General features: G+C 47.6%; 2 protein-coding genes across 5 annotated transcripts in view; one reads left to right on the top strand and one right to left on the bottom strand.

Annotated features, from left to right (window-relative positions):
- LOC8043961 (cytochrome b5) overlaps window positions 1-17450 on the bottom strand; it is a 55773-nt gene that overhangs the window by 26986 nt on the left and 11337 nt on the right. The window lies entirely within an intron of this gene.
- LOC8043957 (paramyosin) overlaps window positions 7886-17450 on the top strand; it is a 33904-nt gene continuing 24339 nt past the window's right edge. The window contains exon 1 of one of the 2 annotated variants that reach the window (XM_029978606.4): window positions 7886-8692. In XM_029978606.4, coding sequence (XP_029834466.1) covers window positions 8175-8692 — 518 coding nt within the window. In that variant the 5' untranslated portion in view covers window positions 7886-8174. The remainder of the gene's footprint in view (window positions 8693-17450) is intronic. The other variant, XM_029978607.3, reaches the window with a different exon arrangement.

Here is a 17450-nt window from a genome sequence, read left to right as displayed (position 1 = left end):
CTTCACTGAAGCACCCAGTATATATATATCCCTCGTTTTAGGTTGTTTGTTATGCAATTTTATCCCTTTAATCGGATTATATATTCTTATTCTTAGTATAAGAAGTAGTAGTAGTATTACTTTTATAAATTTGTCTACCCTCATCTGGCATCGTGGCACCTTTTAACCTGGAGAATTAGCACAATATACAAGGAGTTAGTTTCTGTTTCTATTGAGAAAACGTTTGGATTCTGCGTTCCATGTTTCCAGGCTCGCATGATGATCAAACCCTACAGAGCAAATATGGAGAGCCAGCTTTTAATGCGAAAGCATTAACTGTCCCATGGAGCGAAGTCAGCACTGACTGGAACCGTCTGTAGCAGCGAAACGGCGCCTGAATTCCCATTGGCCAAAAGCACAGCAACGCAGATGCTTCGTCACGGAAGCCGGCGGGGCGCTCAAGGTCATAGCGGACGCGCCTCGGAAATAAAACACAAAGAAAAGCACAGCAACGCAGATGCATCGTCACGGAAGGCGTGGGGCCGGCGGGATTCGCCGCGCCTGCGCAGTGGGGGAGCGGGAGGCGTGGGCCGGCGGGATTCGCCGCGCCTGCGCAGTGAGGGAGCGAGATGTCACCGTCGGAGCGCCGTGAGCGACAGGAAGATGTGGCGCGCTGTTTGTAAGAATGCTTTCGCATTCCTACACGTTAGCAGTCTTATGTGTCTTTAGGGTACGCTATAGATTTTTTTTTTTCTGACTCGGCATGCGTTTGTTTCTATGTGTTTGGTAAAACGCGTGGAAATTATAGGAGTCGTGTTCATCTTCGTTCCGAGAATTCCCGTCCTGTTCTGCTTTAGTAAATTTAGTCGAGGAAACGTTTTTTTAAAAAATCTCCCCCTTGTGGATTTTATCAAGAAGACTTCGGTGGAACGTATTTACTTTGAGTAAACTGATACTTTTATTGGAACAATGGGCAGTTTAACAGCATACTTCCAATTTATAAGCTAAAAAACAGTGCCAAGGAAAAGGTTTAATAGAACACAGTTTTCGTTCCTTCCTTCGATTCGCTTTTCGGGCTATTTATGCTTTATTATGTCAAACCAACTCGCCGAAAAGATTATTTTTATAATCGGGAAGCTGGTCCGAGAACCGAAAGAGGGCACGGAGAAACTATTAGGCTGAAACGAACTGCTAAGCGGTTCCATATAACGGTGAAACGCACGTGTACTGGCGTGGGGTAATATTTGGGATAACCACGCCAACTATTTTATCATTGGCACTCTGTCTTTCTGTCGATCACTTAGAAAACAAAAGGAAAGAATTTCTCCTTGAACGCTACGATACGACATCTACCAAGACAGCGAGTAAATATGGTGTCCTAAAAGAAGACCACCTTCTTGGAACTAAAAAATAATTCCCCGTCGTCACTCGCTGAACACCACCTCTTTAAATTGCTGTCGTTGGCGCTCCTTGTGCTCCACAGGGAAGTATACACGAACTCAACTCTCCTACGTCACGCCGCGGTGGTGGCGCGCCGGACGCACTTCCGGTCTGGGGCGGTGGGCAGAAGTCGCCGTGCCAGACATGCATTCCTGTGTTCCTTTGGAAGAAACGAGACAAAAAACCTACCTTCTCGTCAAAATGCTGTGATGGGGGCTTTACCAAGACAGTCTGGAAAGGTTTGAAGATCAGTTTTCATGTGTTTTTGCACCCTCCGTTCGTCCGAGAACGTGGATAGTAGCCGTGAAAAGGGCAAACCAGACGCTGTCGAACTACGATTGCGTGTGCGGGCCACAATTTGTGGTCGCCAGATGTATTTGCATTGTTCTAACATGAACGAGAGAAAACCCCCAAGTTGTCCGGACCACCCACGGGTTCAGTGCGTCCTCAAATTCACACGGCCGCCTGATCGTTCGAACTTTCGTCTGCTCTTTCAAAGTTGTCTGCTTTTTGTCGTCTGCTCGTTCAAACAAAAGCGGCCCGTAGACCAAACTTTGACCCGGTGATTGCAATAAGAAGTAATTGCAGGCCTCAAAAGGCTTAAGTAGGCTCGGTGTAAACAGTAGATACAAGATGTTAATTATTGGTACCGGTGGCCATCACCTACTTGTTACGCTTGGTCTGTTCCCGCTTCCGATTTTCAGTATCGACGTCGATCATCGCCGCTACCTTTTACACTTTTGCAGCACGAGCGACGTCGCGATTGAAAATAGCTACAAGAATCTCTTCATGGTTTTGGCGTCCATTTCTACAGCGTTCATGCGAATGAATCGCCGCACGTCAAATTATTTACGGAAAGTTTAGCGGCGTAACGAGCCTTGATAATTTCGCTCAGGCGATTCAAGTGGTAAGACATTGCGATGAGGACGTAGAATTGACTACTCCAACGCGAAAAAGAGTATGCAGACTCACACAGACGCCTACACCGTGACATTCGAATGGTTTGTTGACGCGGGACGCGGTGCTTCTTGCCCGTACTCCATTGCGCGTGCGTTCGAACTGTCGTCTGCTCTTTCAAACTTGGCTGCTTTTTGTCGTCAGCTCGTTCAAACGACAGCGGCCCGTAAACCAAACATTGACCCGGTAATTGCGATAAGAACTAAGTGCAGGCCTCAAAACACATTTGAAAGTTGGTTGGGGTAAGTCGGCTAAGTGTAAACAGATACAAGAAGTTGTTGATTATTGTTACCAGCGGATATCACCGACTTGTAATGCCCGATTCTACATGCGGTTTTTAGTATCGATGTCCGCTATCTCAGCTACGGTCCACGCTTTTGCAGTCCGAGCGACGTCGCGACTGAAAATAGCGAGCAGAATCTCATCGTGGGAGTCAGGCTTTAGCGCCCATTCTGCGGCGTCCACGTGAAATGAATCGCCGCACGTCACATTATTCACGCAAAGTTTTGCCTCGATAGTTTTGCTGAAGCCGCTCAAGTAAGCAGACATTGTTAGGAGGACGTAGAATCAACAATTCCAACGCGAAAAAGAGCCCCGGGACTCCCACCGACGCCGACAACAACGCAATTCAATGGTTTGTTTATGGGCGACGGCGGGCTTCTTGCCCACCATCCTCCGCGCATGCGCGGCGCCGGTGGCGTCCGCTAGGGGCGCTCCGGTTTGTTTGTAAACATGAGTTGGTGTATAGGACTTTATATGTGATTACGCATCGAATAAATCCTGTTTATCTTTGACTTCTTGATTACACTGACTGACCCCATTTGCCATCCTGTTGTTAGGCGCTATCTCATTCTTGTGTTTCCCATAGGTACGGTAGACGAACGACGCTGTTTTACTGCCTGGGTGCAGCAAACTTCAGTCAATGCCACATCTTGATAGAAGCCATCAAGATGTGGCCTAAATGTTCCGCACGAAACTCATCGGCCTTGTCTGCGTTTGCCGGACACTCACTATCAGCATTCCTTCGCTTCTTTGAACCTCATTTATAGTTCATTGCATTTTTTTTATTTTTTTACGCAGGCTACCACTAATTGGGCCTCTGTACCTCTCGGGACGGACTAAAGAATACCAGGTCGCGATGTATCTCGCCCTCTCCTCACAACGTGTCATTGTTATGGACGCCTTCTGGAGTTGGCGACGTCGTTCGCTCTGCGGCGAACACTGAGCAATTGTGGCGGTATTAATAGCCGTCGAGAGGCACCATTCGTCACGCCGGGGATTGGCGGTCGCGGTGGCTCCTGCCGTTCCTGCGGTACCTCGGGTTGGCCCCCAGTCAAGAACACGTTTCTGCGCTACCCGCAAAAGTGAGAGAGAGAAAAAGAAAAAAAAGAAAAAGATCAAGGTGGAGGCTACCCAAGGATAGACGCCCTGACGATGCGCGCTTGCACATCTTTCTTTCATTCTCTTTTCTTCAAAGCGAGTCTTTCAACTACTGTGTCCTCCTACTTTCCGCTTGTTTTTTTTTTTTTTTTTTTTGCTATTTCCGAGTATTTGTTTTAAACGAGATGTTGCCTTTGTAAACTTCACGCAATCAACACTAATATGTGATATTTTAAAATAAAATAGAGATACTAACGATGTACAGGGAAGAAAGCTGTGACAAAAACAAAATGGATCTGACTGATTTCGTTGCAGTTAAGTATTTCCGTAAATAACCGCACGTGCCACATAGTTTCCTCCGTCCTACGCGGGAGGCGAGGCCGTGGCTTCGAAACTAGAAAACCGCGGAGAAGGACCCACAAAGAAGCGCTTCGATAAGAAACCTAAACCTAGAAACACGTCCGAATTGAGCTTTTTTCTTTTTTTCGGAAGCCGGAAAATGCTGTCCTTGCCTTATATCTTTCTTAAATTAAGTAGATGTAGTGGTTTTCGAAGATGCTTAAGAAGTTTCTCATTTCAACCATATGTTGACTTTCCTAATTTAAAGTTAATGAGTAAATTTGAGTTAATTATTTATCTAATTAGTGTGGTTTTGCAATCCTGATGTCCGCCGTGGCTGGCAGTTTGTTCCCGGAAAGACCTTTTTTTTTTTTCTTTTTTTTTTTGGGGGGGGGGAAGATTTTTAAAAGCCTTCTTTCAGACACCTGGTATATATAAAACAAAGTTATATTCTGCTGCAGTCGACAGCCAGGCAGACACTCCATCCCACTGCGTTATCCCTGCGGCACCGCATATACGTATAGAACAACGTATAGTATATGGCGATGTTATTGCAGCTTTCCTGCACCAGCTCGGTTTATCCCTACCTATACAATCTCTTTCGTTGCGTTGTTATAAGGTAGAACAATTCCCACGTAATGTGCATAACACAGATAGGCATCCCAAGAGCATTGTTGGAGTGGAAGGCAGTTATCCTAGACTGAGAAATGCCAACTAAAGGAACACGTGTAAGAAGTGACAAAACTCCGTCTAGTTCAGTGTTCAGATATTTACTTCGTCAATCTACAGTGTGAGCGGAACGGCAACGAATCGTGAACTTTCGTAACGTTAGCAGCAGTGGCGTTGCCGGGAATTTTTTTTTTTTTTCGATGGGGTGAATGGACGCTCTTGAACCTTTTCCCGATAAGCAGCGATCTGTTCTAGAAGCCGAGCGGATGACGCGGGTAGGGTGCCAGTTGCATGAGCGTTCCTGCACCAACGATCATTTTCGAGCTACGCGTTTGCGCCTGCAGATTTCACAACGCGGTGTATTATTAAACCTCGATTAGTCGCAAATCACGATATGCGTTGATTAATGTTCTGCTTGCGCGAGCGGATGCTGGCAACCGGACTGGTCGTTACGTCACAATTGAGGCTTGCGGACTTCAATGACAATGAGGCACCTCGGCCGGCGACAGACACCACCACATCACTCGCTCTTATGACATGCGTGGACTTATTTTGCGCAGCGATCATTCGCTCAGATACGCTGCGAAGAAGGTATAGGCGCTCCGTTCGCTGCGTTTCTAGAGTCTTGCCCGAAGCGACAATTATTTCCCTCGAGCAAGGTCGATTGCTGGAGGATACACAGCTGATGCAATGCTCCGATTAAAACTTGAAGGTTAACCGATACGTCGCGTGAGGTATAGCCTTTTAGCACGCGGTTCGCCTAAGGAGGAAATTGACCTTGCAACTTCGTGAAGGGTTACATCACGCGCGAAACATATGAAACCAAGGAATTCTGAATTTGATCTCTAGGTTTCTTATTTTAGGTTATCCTTGAAGATTTATGGTAGCAACATACGCGGGTGAAAGGGTCGCACGCTATGATATGAGTGCTACTTATCGCTAGCTTCGCCGCATTATTTGTCTTAAAATAGTCAACTGGATGCAAAATGCCACATGAAAAGCAGGGCGGCTCATCGATCAAGTGTATCCCACGAGCGAGTCGTATGCACACCAAGTGAAGGAGAATATTAATGTCACAGATAAAACTGTTCATATTTTCTGTTTGTTACTCGTAACAGGTCGGTGTAGGGAGAAGAACGTACATTCTAATCCGGTTGACCTTACATGAGAAAACTACGAGTACAACCTTCAGGCATGCGCCATACAAATGCACTTCTTTGTTGTTGGTTGTTTGTTTGTTTAGCGAAGCAGCACTATTATTTTGCGATTTTTTTGTTCTTTTACCAACAAAAGTATGATGTGACTAGACCCCTTGCCAATGGCCATCACGAACTTGATTCTTCAGGCGTCAATAGCTCTTTCGAGCGCACTCTCCGGGTTATTTCTGCCCTCCGTCCAACCCGCAATCACTCGCGTCATCTTCGGCTTCGCTGTACAGAGTCGAGCGCTAGCCGCGAGTCCGACGGGCAAGACCGGTCGGTGGCATTTCGGAGAGCTGGAATCAGCGGGGGGATTGTTCTTGCTTCTGGCCGCGGACGTTTATCTCTGGAGTCCCGCCGCCCTCTTCGCCTTCAGGCGCTTGGTCGGAGACAGGCGGCATTGCATCGCGCTCGCGTCTCGATTTAGCACCGCGCCCCTTCCCGCCGCGCGCGCGGGTGCAGCGAAAGGAACAAAGCACCGCACGTGTTGTCTCTTGCCAGCGAACGTCTTGCATCGCCAAACTAAACGACACATTGAGCGGCAGTGCACTTAGGCTGGGTGTCACTGAAACTGCCGTAGTCAGTGACTGATCCCAAACGACAGGCAGCTAAGGTTTCGACTCGACGGGAGCTAGATTTTGCGCTGCAGAACACAGTTACTGTCGCGCGGTCGGGGTTAGGGGCTGGGACATCGGGAGATACAATCTGTTGTCCCCAATGATACTTACGACCTCGTGACGATAAAAACAGAAGGGAATTATCCTGAACTGCCCAGACTGTTCCATCTCCCGCTTGAATGCGCTGTTCTAGATTGTGTTTCGGCTCGCAATGTTCAACAGCAGCCGAAACTCTATTGAAGGTAGCACTCACGCGAAAAGTGACCGCGCCACTAGTGACGCCCCCCCCCCCCCCCCCCATTATTTCTAAGTGCTTTGAATTCGGTTTAACAAATAAGACCCTTGATTTACAGGAAGGTTGAAGGCCTTAAAAAAGAACTCCTTCAAGCCGGGATCCCACCACATCATACAAACGACAGTCTGCAAACAGACTCCAACTCAAATCACCACGAGATCCGTGCTTTGAATGCCGTATGGCAACGAGTTCAAGGAGAAACTTAGCACGCGGCATTCGAACCACAGATATCGCGGTGACTCGTGTTTTGCAGATTGTCTTTTGTATGACGCATGAGCAGTGTGACCCCGGCTTCAAATAATCGGCGAACCGGCGCACGTCGATGGGCACATGCAGAGCCGAAATCGCGAACTGCCAGGGGGGCTATGTTCGAGAAATGCTTCGTTTCTCCTAAAAAGAAACGGAAGTGACGTAAGGGACGATATCGCGTCTGATTGGCTAGAAGCTCAAATGACGAAAGTTGCCTCTTTCGTCATTTGAGCCTCTAGCTAATCAGACGCGATATCGTCCCTTGCGTCACTTCCGTTTCTTTTTAGGAAAACGAAACATTTGTCGAGGATAGCCCCCTTGATTTCCCGATGGTTCAAAAGAATTCGCTTTAAAGGCCTTTAACGAGCCAGTAAAACAGTGGTCCACTAAGTGACGTAAACCGACATTTTCTTACCCGCACGCCATTATATATGTGGGCCCGAGTGAAGCGCTCTGTCATGTTTTGGAACCGTCAAGAATACGCCCCGAGCAGAATGTTTGTTGAGTCTACGCCGGAGTGATAATGATAGTGATATTTATTTTAGCTCAGGAGAGCCGCGGCGCCGTAGAAAGGCAAGTGGCGAAGTAAAGAATAGCTGCATCTGTTCTCATTCTTTTGAAACTACGTGCTCGACACGCCTGTTTCGAAAATAGCAAGTATACGACGAAAATTAAAATAAAATTGGCACCGAATCTACAGTTACAAAAAAAGAAAAAAAAAACATTTTCTGCGACTGCATTTGAAATGTCCGTCGCACTGAGATTTCAGAAAAATGACCGGCGGTGACCGCAGAGGCGCCGTCCCACGCGCTGCCTTGTGCTGTGGAAAGCCTGGACGTCGCGTTTCGCCCTCGTCGCCCTTCGGCGGCGTCCAGGGGGCGCGCCGCACCCGTCGCCCGCGTTTAAACTTAGAACGAGCAGGGGTCCCAGGCGCTGGCCACCAAACGAGTCAGTAGAACGAACCGCTGCTCCGTGTGCCCCTAGGCTCCAGGAGCTCTGTCCGACCGGCCAAACCCAACGATCCTCAAAACACGACTCCGCTAGACGACAATGGCGCCCCGAAACTGGAAGCGACCCTTGACTCTCATCTACAACGACAACTACAAGTACGGCAACAGCCTCTACTCGGGAGCCATCGACGACATCGAGAAACGCTACCAAGCGTCCATGTCCAGAACGGCGTTCAGGTCCGACCGGGGCGACCTGGGCCTCACGACCTTCTCGAGCTCCCAGATCGGCTCGGCGCCTGAGCCATCGTCGTCGCGGCCCACCACCAACGCGAGCGAGCCTGAACCGACGCTTCTGTCGCCGTCCTTCTCGGCACCTTCCAGGTCTCCGGCCAGGTCCGTGCTGGACATCGACACGGACCTGCGCAAGGCCCGATCGTCGGGCGACTTCGGTCGGCTGCGAAGCTCGTACAGGCCCACTTCGTGGAGCGACGACGAAGACCTTGGTCTACTGGATGACCCCGGCTACTCGAGGAGGCGCAGGCGTAGGCGCCAGGACAGGAACGACTACCTCTTGACGTCCCCGTCTGCTGCCGGCGGAGATTTTTACCTCGAGAAATGGTGAGGGTTGGCAAGCGAAAACTGCGATCTCTTTGCATCGCACGTATCGTACTTGACGTCGCGCGCCTTCAAATTGAGCGCGCGTACGTATATTGACGCGTATTACAGAGGGCGCTGATGTGCACTAGAGTGGTCAGTGCCCTGCCGCGCATGTGGTGAGATATCAAATTCAAGCAACGGTCGGTTTTCAAGTGCCTGCTCCAAACGCCTCTTTCCGTCTTTCCACTCAAAACCTAAGAATAATCCTGTCTTATATTTCAACGGTTTAAAAAGTGTCTACAGGTTGTTGTTGTTGTTTTTTCTTGGAGAGGGGGGGGGGGGGGGGGGCGTCACAAATTACGTAATGCACAATAAGGCACGCGACATCACGGTGTACATCGCAGAAAATTAGTGGCACTTATCATCCGTATGCTCACTGAACGCCGTCATATTACAGTAAATTCGAAACACCAGTTGCCCATAGTCCACGCAGGGTCCGTGAGACGACACCACTATGCGCGCGCGAGGTACTGGCAAACGCAAAGTGGTGACTTCTCCACACGATGCTCTGTGCGATGCTTAGTTACAGCCCCTGACTGTCTAAACTCTGGAAAGAAGCCGTTTTTTTTTGTTTTTTTAACAGCAGATGCGGTTTAGTTGGAACGAAGTCACGTATATATATCTATACCGACTACAGCCGAAAGAGCGCGACTAGTATGAAGGGTGGTCTGGCACACCAAAGCAATAGTTCATTCTCGTCAAAACAATTAAAACATAGAAGAGGCCCAACTACAGCTGTCCTGAAAGCAATTTATGCAAAACGGTCTGCCAGAATGGCAGAGGTACACGAAAAAAAAGAAAAAAAAAAGACGAGCAACAGTGGATGAGAACGCAATAGAAGTCAGGAAGGCATGTAGGTACAAAACGAAGCAGGCAGCCAAGGTAGAGGTTTTACGGCACAGAAGCCGGAGGCGGCGGCATGGGGGAGAGATATCAATTTACGAGTGAGCCGGACAAGAAACACGAGTCTACGCTGCTCGCTCTCTCGGGCAGGATAATTAGGTAATCATACCTTCAAGTGTCGCAGAAATAGAAACGAGTGACTAAATTTCAGAAAGAAAAGATTGAAGCCGCTTTTTCGCAAGAAGTATTATCCTCTTTCGTCGAGTCACAGAAGAAAACAAAATGCATTGACCGTTAACCTTTATGTCCTACACTCGGTGTGTGTGATCCCCTCGAGCACGGGCATGTAGCTTTTGTATTTTTGGACCAGGGGAATGTGTTCGCCTACATGAACAAAAATATTGACGCGGTCAGGGCATCCCGCATGCAATCATGACTGGACGCCTTCAGGGCATCCCGCATGCAATCATGAATGGACGCCTTGTGTCCACACATGACTGCATGGGCGCAGTCATAACGGACTTTCATTTATAGCTTTAGAATGCCGCTTAAACAGAACTGGAAATATGCAAGCTTTACATTTTCGGTGGTTAGATCTCTCGCTTTGCGTACCCTGATATACTAATGTTGACGCACCGCGTGTGCCACCCGACGCGGAAAAAAATTAAGTTTTAGCATGGCGCTATCGTAACACCCTTTTTCAACAGTACTGTTATTGCCGTGCCGGAAGCGGGTCGAGAACGTATCGCGAAGAAAACTCCTTCAGCGAAACACCATCTTAAACCGCGCTACGAAAAAAAAAATAAATAAAAGAGGTAGTGTTGTTCGTGCTTTGTCTGCAATACGTTTCCGGCTCGGTTTCGCCATGACCGTAACCATAACGGTGTTACGGTAACGCTACGCTAAAACGTTGTAATGGTAGTACTCTGTGTCTGTTTTGGATCAGATGATCTCACAGCCCAGGAGTATTTAAATTCCGTGAGACTAGATAAATTTCTGGCACTGTTTTCTAGCATGTACTAGTGATGCGCGGCATTGTAAGGTTAGTGAGCACGCGTATGTACACCTAACGTGTCATTACATTTTCTGTTTTTATTCCCCAGAATTAGACAATCTCCTGGACCTTTGCACTCTGAAATCAGTGTGAATAACAAACACAATTTGCAACTCTAGCACATTCAAGGAGAAAGAAGACCACATTACAATCCAAGTAAATTGCACCCCACCCGCCCCTCAAAAAAAAAAAAAAAGTTAGGTTAGATAAAAGGAAGGATAATCGAAACGTCTTGTTCCCTCCGTTCATGTTCGAGCCCAGAGAACGGCGTGATTCGATCGGCAATTGTTTTCGATCATTATGTTTTTGTACAAATTCCAGCTGGAGTTTTGATTCGAGGTTTGACAGCTATGTTTTGATTTGAGGTTGAACACAAAGGGATCAACACGCGAAAGCGTCTCATACTGCGCGGGGAATCCACATTTGCGACATGCGGATTTCTATTCAGTGCATTGATCGAAGAACCTTGGCTATAAAAACGTACCCTGCACGCCTAAGTCTTTTTTTTTTTCTCTCTTACTGCATTAACGACATGAAGCTTTCTTCTTTTTTTCCTCAAGGCATTGTTATTGGCTTTCCCACGCACAGTTCGCTGTCATTAATTCACATCCGGGCTCCATCATAAATCTCTCAGGCCGCTTGTTAGTCGCTGCGCAGCTCTGTGCCGACATTCCACGTCCGAATAAACTCCCGCGGCTGCTCGCCGGAGAATGGACGTGGTCGACCCGTGCCCTTGTCAAAGGTCGTGTGCAGGATGCTCCCCTTCTCCTCGGGATCAGGACCTGTCCCCCGAGGTTTATTTTAAGTGGAGTACCTTCCCCCCGGAGCGGCTGATTCCCATCTATCTCGACTTCGGGGCTTGGAACGAGTCCAGAAGATCACAGCGCTGCTATAAAAATCTCGACTCGATCTTGTCTCCTCGCACACACGCGTACGCACACAATGAGAAGTGGACTCAGCTGTTCAGTGTCGAAAGCGATCAGCTTTGGTCGCATCATGTCGGCTCTACTTTGAAACAGAGGGCGACGATAGACCCAAGACCGGTCGCACCCGTACGCGTGAATCTTGAAACTTCAAAGCGAAACTCACAGGAAGCCTCACATTGAAAGCCCGCATTTTAATAAACACGCCTACGTATATCTTTTGCAGCTCCTACACTCTAAAAAAAAAAAAAAGAGGGTGCAGTATTGCACCCATATGTCCAATATAATGCACCCCAAAACTTAAGTTTCACAGCGCACTGACCTCGAACTGCCGGTCCCAACTTTTACGAGGGGCTTGATAACGGTGCGATATAACTTTTCTAAACAGCCCAAATACGTATCAAAGAATACAAAAAGAAAATATCGATGTTTCGCAGTAGGGCCAAGAAAATCCCGATTCATTTTTATTTTTATTTTTATTTTTTTTAGACAGTAACACGTACATTAGCTATTTGAATAAGTTGTACCACTCGGCTATCATGTCGCTCGAAAGTGTTGGCACCTTCGGTTCGACGTCAATGCACTGTACGTCGAACTTAAGTTTTGGGCTAGAATACATGGGACAAGGAATGTAATTACTTCACCCCCTGTTTCTGAAAGTGTCGGTCCATTGAGAGCTTTGTCTTCCAGGACCGTTTTTGGCATAATTTGCTTTTCCGTCCCGGTAACTTTCGTGAGTGCGCCTGGCGTGGGATTTGAGTCAGCTTTAATTGCACAATGGCAGACCACAGTCATCTATAAAGCTTCCGCGAAAGTAGAAATTTGGTAGAACGTTCCTTCTTGAGGTGATGCCACAAGCAGATACACCATATCTATCATAACCTGTTATCGAACGCCCTGAGACGTTTCGGCAGCTCACTGCCGTATATTATATATGGATGATTTCAGGCAACTGCACATGCACTCAGTCGTAAGTATGCTCCACATTTTCTCCGTTTTATTTTATTATGCCCCGAAGAAGATGTCTCTGAGAAGAACCTCCATTATACACCTCTTCGATAATAAGTTTCTTTTTAGATCACTAGCATGGTCACACGAGAAATTAGGGACTGTTTTCATCGCGGTGTTCTTGTCACCGACATAGACTCTGTGTGGGTTCGTCATCCCCAGCAACAGTGGCTAACAGAGACACGATAAGGTCAAGATGGCGGCTTTAGCTCGGGGAGCACGATGATGTAATTAAAATAAAGGTCGCTTAACTTGTGCTGAGAATGAGAGGTTTTCTAAAGTCAAACGGAACAGGGGAAGACCACCCAAGGTGCTCGACTTGAACATTTCCACGCTTGCTGTACGAACCGTTTATCGAATCCTACGAAAGAAAACCAAAAGAAAACCCAGCGACTAATGTCTTGTTGACAAGCAATCCATCAGCGAAATCAACACCAAGAGCCGTCAGACAGCGCGTGAATGTATACGACGTTATCTTGCAACTACGCCGTTCGCGTAAATATGACGCAAAAAAGAAAAAAAAAACGCAAAAAAGAAAGGAAGCACGCACTTGTAAACGTAGCAATTGGTTGTTGATTCCTTTTCCATTCTCATAAAACAAGAGCATAAAACAACGCAAGAATTAGGGTTGGGGTGTGTGTGTGTGTGTGTGTGGGGGGGGGGGGGGGGGGGGGAGGGGGGGAGGGGGGCGATGAAGGGAAGGTTTCGAACTTGAACTTCAGCCAGGAAACGAAGCGAGTCCCTTCAAGAAGACGCGGACGGATCCTTTGCGCGCATTCTGTTTCGTCTGCTGTCTCCCTTTCTTAGCCCAAGGCTGTTGGGCTCAGCTGCTTGGAGTGCTTTTCGGCACTGGCGGTCCTGCCAGAGGGCACGAAGTTCGCTGCTTTCTAGTCCTTGCCCCGCCCACCCCCTTCCCTTCAGTGTTGGGGAAACATCCGTTGCCGCGATGCATATAGCTGTGCCAAAACCTTTGAGGCGTCGCCGTTTCCCAACAGTTCTCACCGTGACTTTTTCAATATCAACAACACCGTTAAAAAATAAAAATAAAAAAAACGGCAAACAACAACATATGTTTAGCGTATGCAGGTCCCGCCTCGAACGCGTGAAGTAACAGTCAGATGTCATCCTTTTGAGCGCTAATATATAGCGGGCTCTGGCGGTTAAAACAAACTTGTTGGGGGGGTATGTATGGAGCGAAAATTACCACGCGCCAGGCGCGGACTCTGCTTTGGCAAGCAAGCATAGCACGCGGCCAACGCACCAACGGATATGAAACAATATAATCCAGTAAGGGCAGTTTTATGCCTTGGAAGTGGTGGATCTGACCCAGAAGCACTGTTGCATGTATTGCGAGTTTGGCGCGTGCCAAATCAGAGCCCGTCAGGTCGCGCCTGACGGGCTATGATTTTCGCACGCTGGGCTGCGACTTGGAGCTACGCCACGGCGCTGAGAAGCATGGAGGTTCGTGTACATGATACAAATCGAGCAAACGATCGGGAGCCAAACGCGCCGAGTTTTATTCCACCCACACAAGGTGAGGTACTCCCACAGCGTGCTTCTTAGAATGAAGAGGTATAGCTCAGCTCGCTCCATCTATAAAACTGCCGTGTCCACGCCACTGCCTCCATAAAAAATAAATAAAAACGCACATAAAAAAGTTTTTGTTTTTGCAACAACAGACGCATCTGCCTTCGTAAAACTCTGCTGACAGCAGCATTTTTATTTCGTGCGTAGACGTCGTTTGTGGCTTTGTTTCGACGTCCGGTGATTATGCACGTTTGATGGGCTCGTTTTAGCTCACTGCTCTCGCAAACTTCCGGCCCACAACCGCAAGCAGTGTTTGTTGAAGCTGTCAAGCGTTCACTCGTGTTGATTTTGGTGAATGGCCGACATCACTTCCTCTCTGTCCGCTCTCCAAGACCGATTTTCTTGCACGCTGCCACAAATAGAAACAGGGCAGCTTCTAAGAAGAGATCTCTAGTTCCCGACAGCTTGAGCTCTGGAAGCGGCGGGCGCCAGCCATATACAGTTGTGATATTGACGAGCATAACTCGGACACACATACGGCGAGCCTTCACTTTACTGTCATGGTGGACAAAACAGACTTACAAACTATTTAGGATATACATAAAATACACAAGGCGTGACAAGCCTGGCCTTCTTTGTATCATTCTGGCCAATCATATCCCTTGCCTAAAATATTCGACGGTAGTAAAAAAAAAAAAAAAAAGGAGGCAAGAATGTATTTCTTTTTGGTTTTCTATTCATGCCAAATATAAGATTAGGGAGAAATAAAAAAAATTGCTGTACCTTTACTCTAGGTCAGGGCGAGGCCGAAGGCGCTAACACAACCAACCACGGACTCCAATTCCAGTTACCGAGGCACCCGATCAAAGCACAACGGCTTCTGACGAGACGTTATGTCTGGTCCAACGTCAACGCTGACGTCCGTCGCTGGGCGCGAAGCTGCGATCAGTGCCAACGTTTGAAGATCATACGGAACACGAGTACTGCACTGCAGCTGCCGTTTCGAATACCTAGCGCACATCATGACTACGTTCGCCTATGGATATCGTGGAACCACTTCCGCCATCCAAGGCTCCACCTACCCGTTCTCTTGTTCGGGTCGGTATACGTGATGGCCCCATACCAATACAGCTCGACGGCGTCACTGTGGCAGCCAATCCGGGCGGCCTCGGGCGTAACAAGTCAGATGGAAGCCAATCAATTTAAAAGACATTCTGACGATGCAGCATGGGGACAGAAGCGACAGGCATAAACATGAAGCTTGGTGTTCGTGTGTGTCCCCTCTGTCCGCACGCGCTCCAGGGTTGGTATGTCTTAAATTAACCGAACTCGCCTGCCCCATGGCCTTAACTTAGAAAATTCCGTTCCGAAACTGACCTTGCGCTGCGTTTCTTCGGTCGTGACTATTGGTCTCGTGCCAACGGTTTCCGGAAAGGAGGACGCGTGAGCTCTCGTCCTGACCGCAGTGCCGGAAAAAGGCGAGCTCATCAAGCGGATAGTTCCTCATCGTCTCCGAGGCCAGTTTCGTCTTGGAAACGTCAAGTCGGCAAAGAAGGAAAAATCCCGCATGAAAGTTCTCGCGTTGTATATATAGAAAGTATAATGGCCGCAGTAACTTGATTGGTTCTCTTCTTTTTATTTATTAATATTTTTACTACCGCTTTCACTTAGTGCGGCTCAGAAAATACACCCCACTGCCCGAGCGCCGACAGAAACTGATGGATATGATGTCGCTTACCGGTTTTATTGAGCCCGTGTCTGGTGTCCTTGGCAGGGCAGCTGCAGTTCTACTAATGCACTCCTTCGAAGAGGAGCGCAATTTATAACTTCGGACGCGTCTTCCTCGTGGAAAGGAAAATACGCGAATAAAAATAACTGCACGGCTCACCAAGAAGCTTCTCGTCATTAGAATCTAAGAGAGTTATTACACTCTCACGATGGTAAAAAATTACTTATAGTGTTTTTTTTTTTTTTTTTTGCTACGCTTTCTTTGAGCATGCGGTGTTTTCGTTTAATTTTTTTGACCACGGACAAGTCGGTTGCGTCATTTGGAAGTATAATTAGAACGCTGTTGATTTAATGCGCGACCGTAGATCATTTTGCACTTAGATGCTACTTTGTGGCGATAAGGAAAAGAACCTTACGATTGTGCCTTATCATACAATACAAGTTTATACAATTTTTATGCAGTTTAGTTTCTTAGACTGCAGGCAATAAAAAGCGAGGTTAATGGGGAAAAACTATGAGATTATAGCTAAGTGGCACGCGCTCAAGCAGGGTGCTGGGCCAAAAGGCCCGGCTGTATAGAAAACAAAGTGCGCGTATAGCATGACCAATACGGTTAAACGAGTGAAAACTGAAATAGTTAAAAATTACGTAGGGTCTGCCATGAAAGCAAAGGAATTAATCATATGCATACGTTTTTTTTTTTTTTTTTTTACGTTGTTGTTTATGTGCGCGCTATATCGGTGCATACTGTTTCCAAAATTTTTTCAGACAGCACTTAAACTTTTCCGCGAGACTTGCTAAAATCAATAAACAAAAATAAAGTAAGATCCATTGGTGGATCTTTAGGGAATGCGTTAGCATGACCCTTGGGAAACGCCACACACGTATCCCTTTGGGAAACGCTAACGCTGACCCCTTTGGGAAACGCTAACGCTGACCCCTTCCCTTTTCTGTTTTGGCTTTCTCTTTTGCTTCCTCTATTTTTTTGCGGCTTCTTTTTGGCTTCGTTACGGGGTCAGTCAGTGTGGCGTTTCCCAGGGTTCATGCTAACGCATTCCCTAAGGATCCACCAATGGATCGTCGTTAAATTTTTGTAGCACAAAAACCCGCTCCGCACACCAGCAAGTTCAGACTCGCCCCAGGATCCGCGCGCGTGCATTGGCTTCCGCCCCGTGACGTCGCCGCCCTCTCGCCTTTGTCCTTCTCTACTCTCCTCCTCTCTACGCGACGCGCTTCCCTTTTCACTTTTTTGTCCACAGACGGACGCCGACAGCTTCTCCCTGTCATGTGGGTACTAATGCTAAGGTATTAAAAACAAATTTGCCTTCTGGGTTTTACAAGTTTGTAAAACGTATATTCGATGGACGATGCGTTTGTTTACAGAAGGAGCAGTGACGGTCTATGTGCATAGCTTGAACGGCGTCCCAAGGTCAGCGGCAGTAACCGGCTGTCGCATTCCAAACTTGAAAAAAAAAATGTCGCATTGTATACACGCCTGAAAGCTGTAAGCGTTACCATTAGAAACACGTACGAGCAGCCCAGATGCCAATGGCTAGAGAGTCTTTTAAAACAAACACTGTTAAAAAAACAAATTAGTGTTATCTGGAGTATCTGACTTTGGTGCACGCCCTGCCTG

This window comes from Ixodes scapularis, unplaced genomic scaffold (genome assembly GCF_016920785.2).
Source record: "Ixodes scapularis isolate PalLabHiFi unplaced genomic scaffold, ASM1692078v2 PGA_scaffold9__187_contigs__length_104089568, whole genome shotgun sequence".
Lineage (NCBI taxonomy): Eukaryota > Metazoa > Arthropoda > Arachnida > Ixodida > Ixodidae > Ixodes > Ixodes scapularis.
The sequence above is the reverse complement of the archived record's forward strand: the minus strand, read 5'-3'. Positions and strand labels throughout refer to the sequence as shown.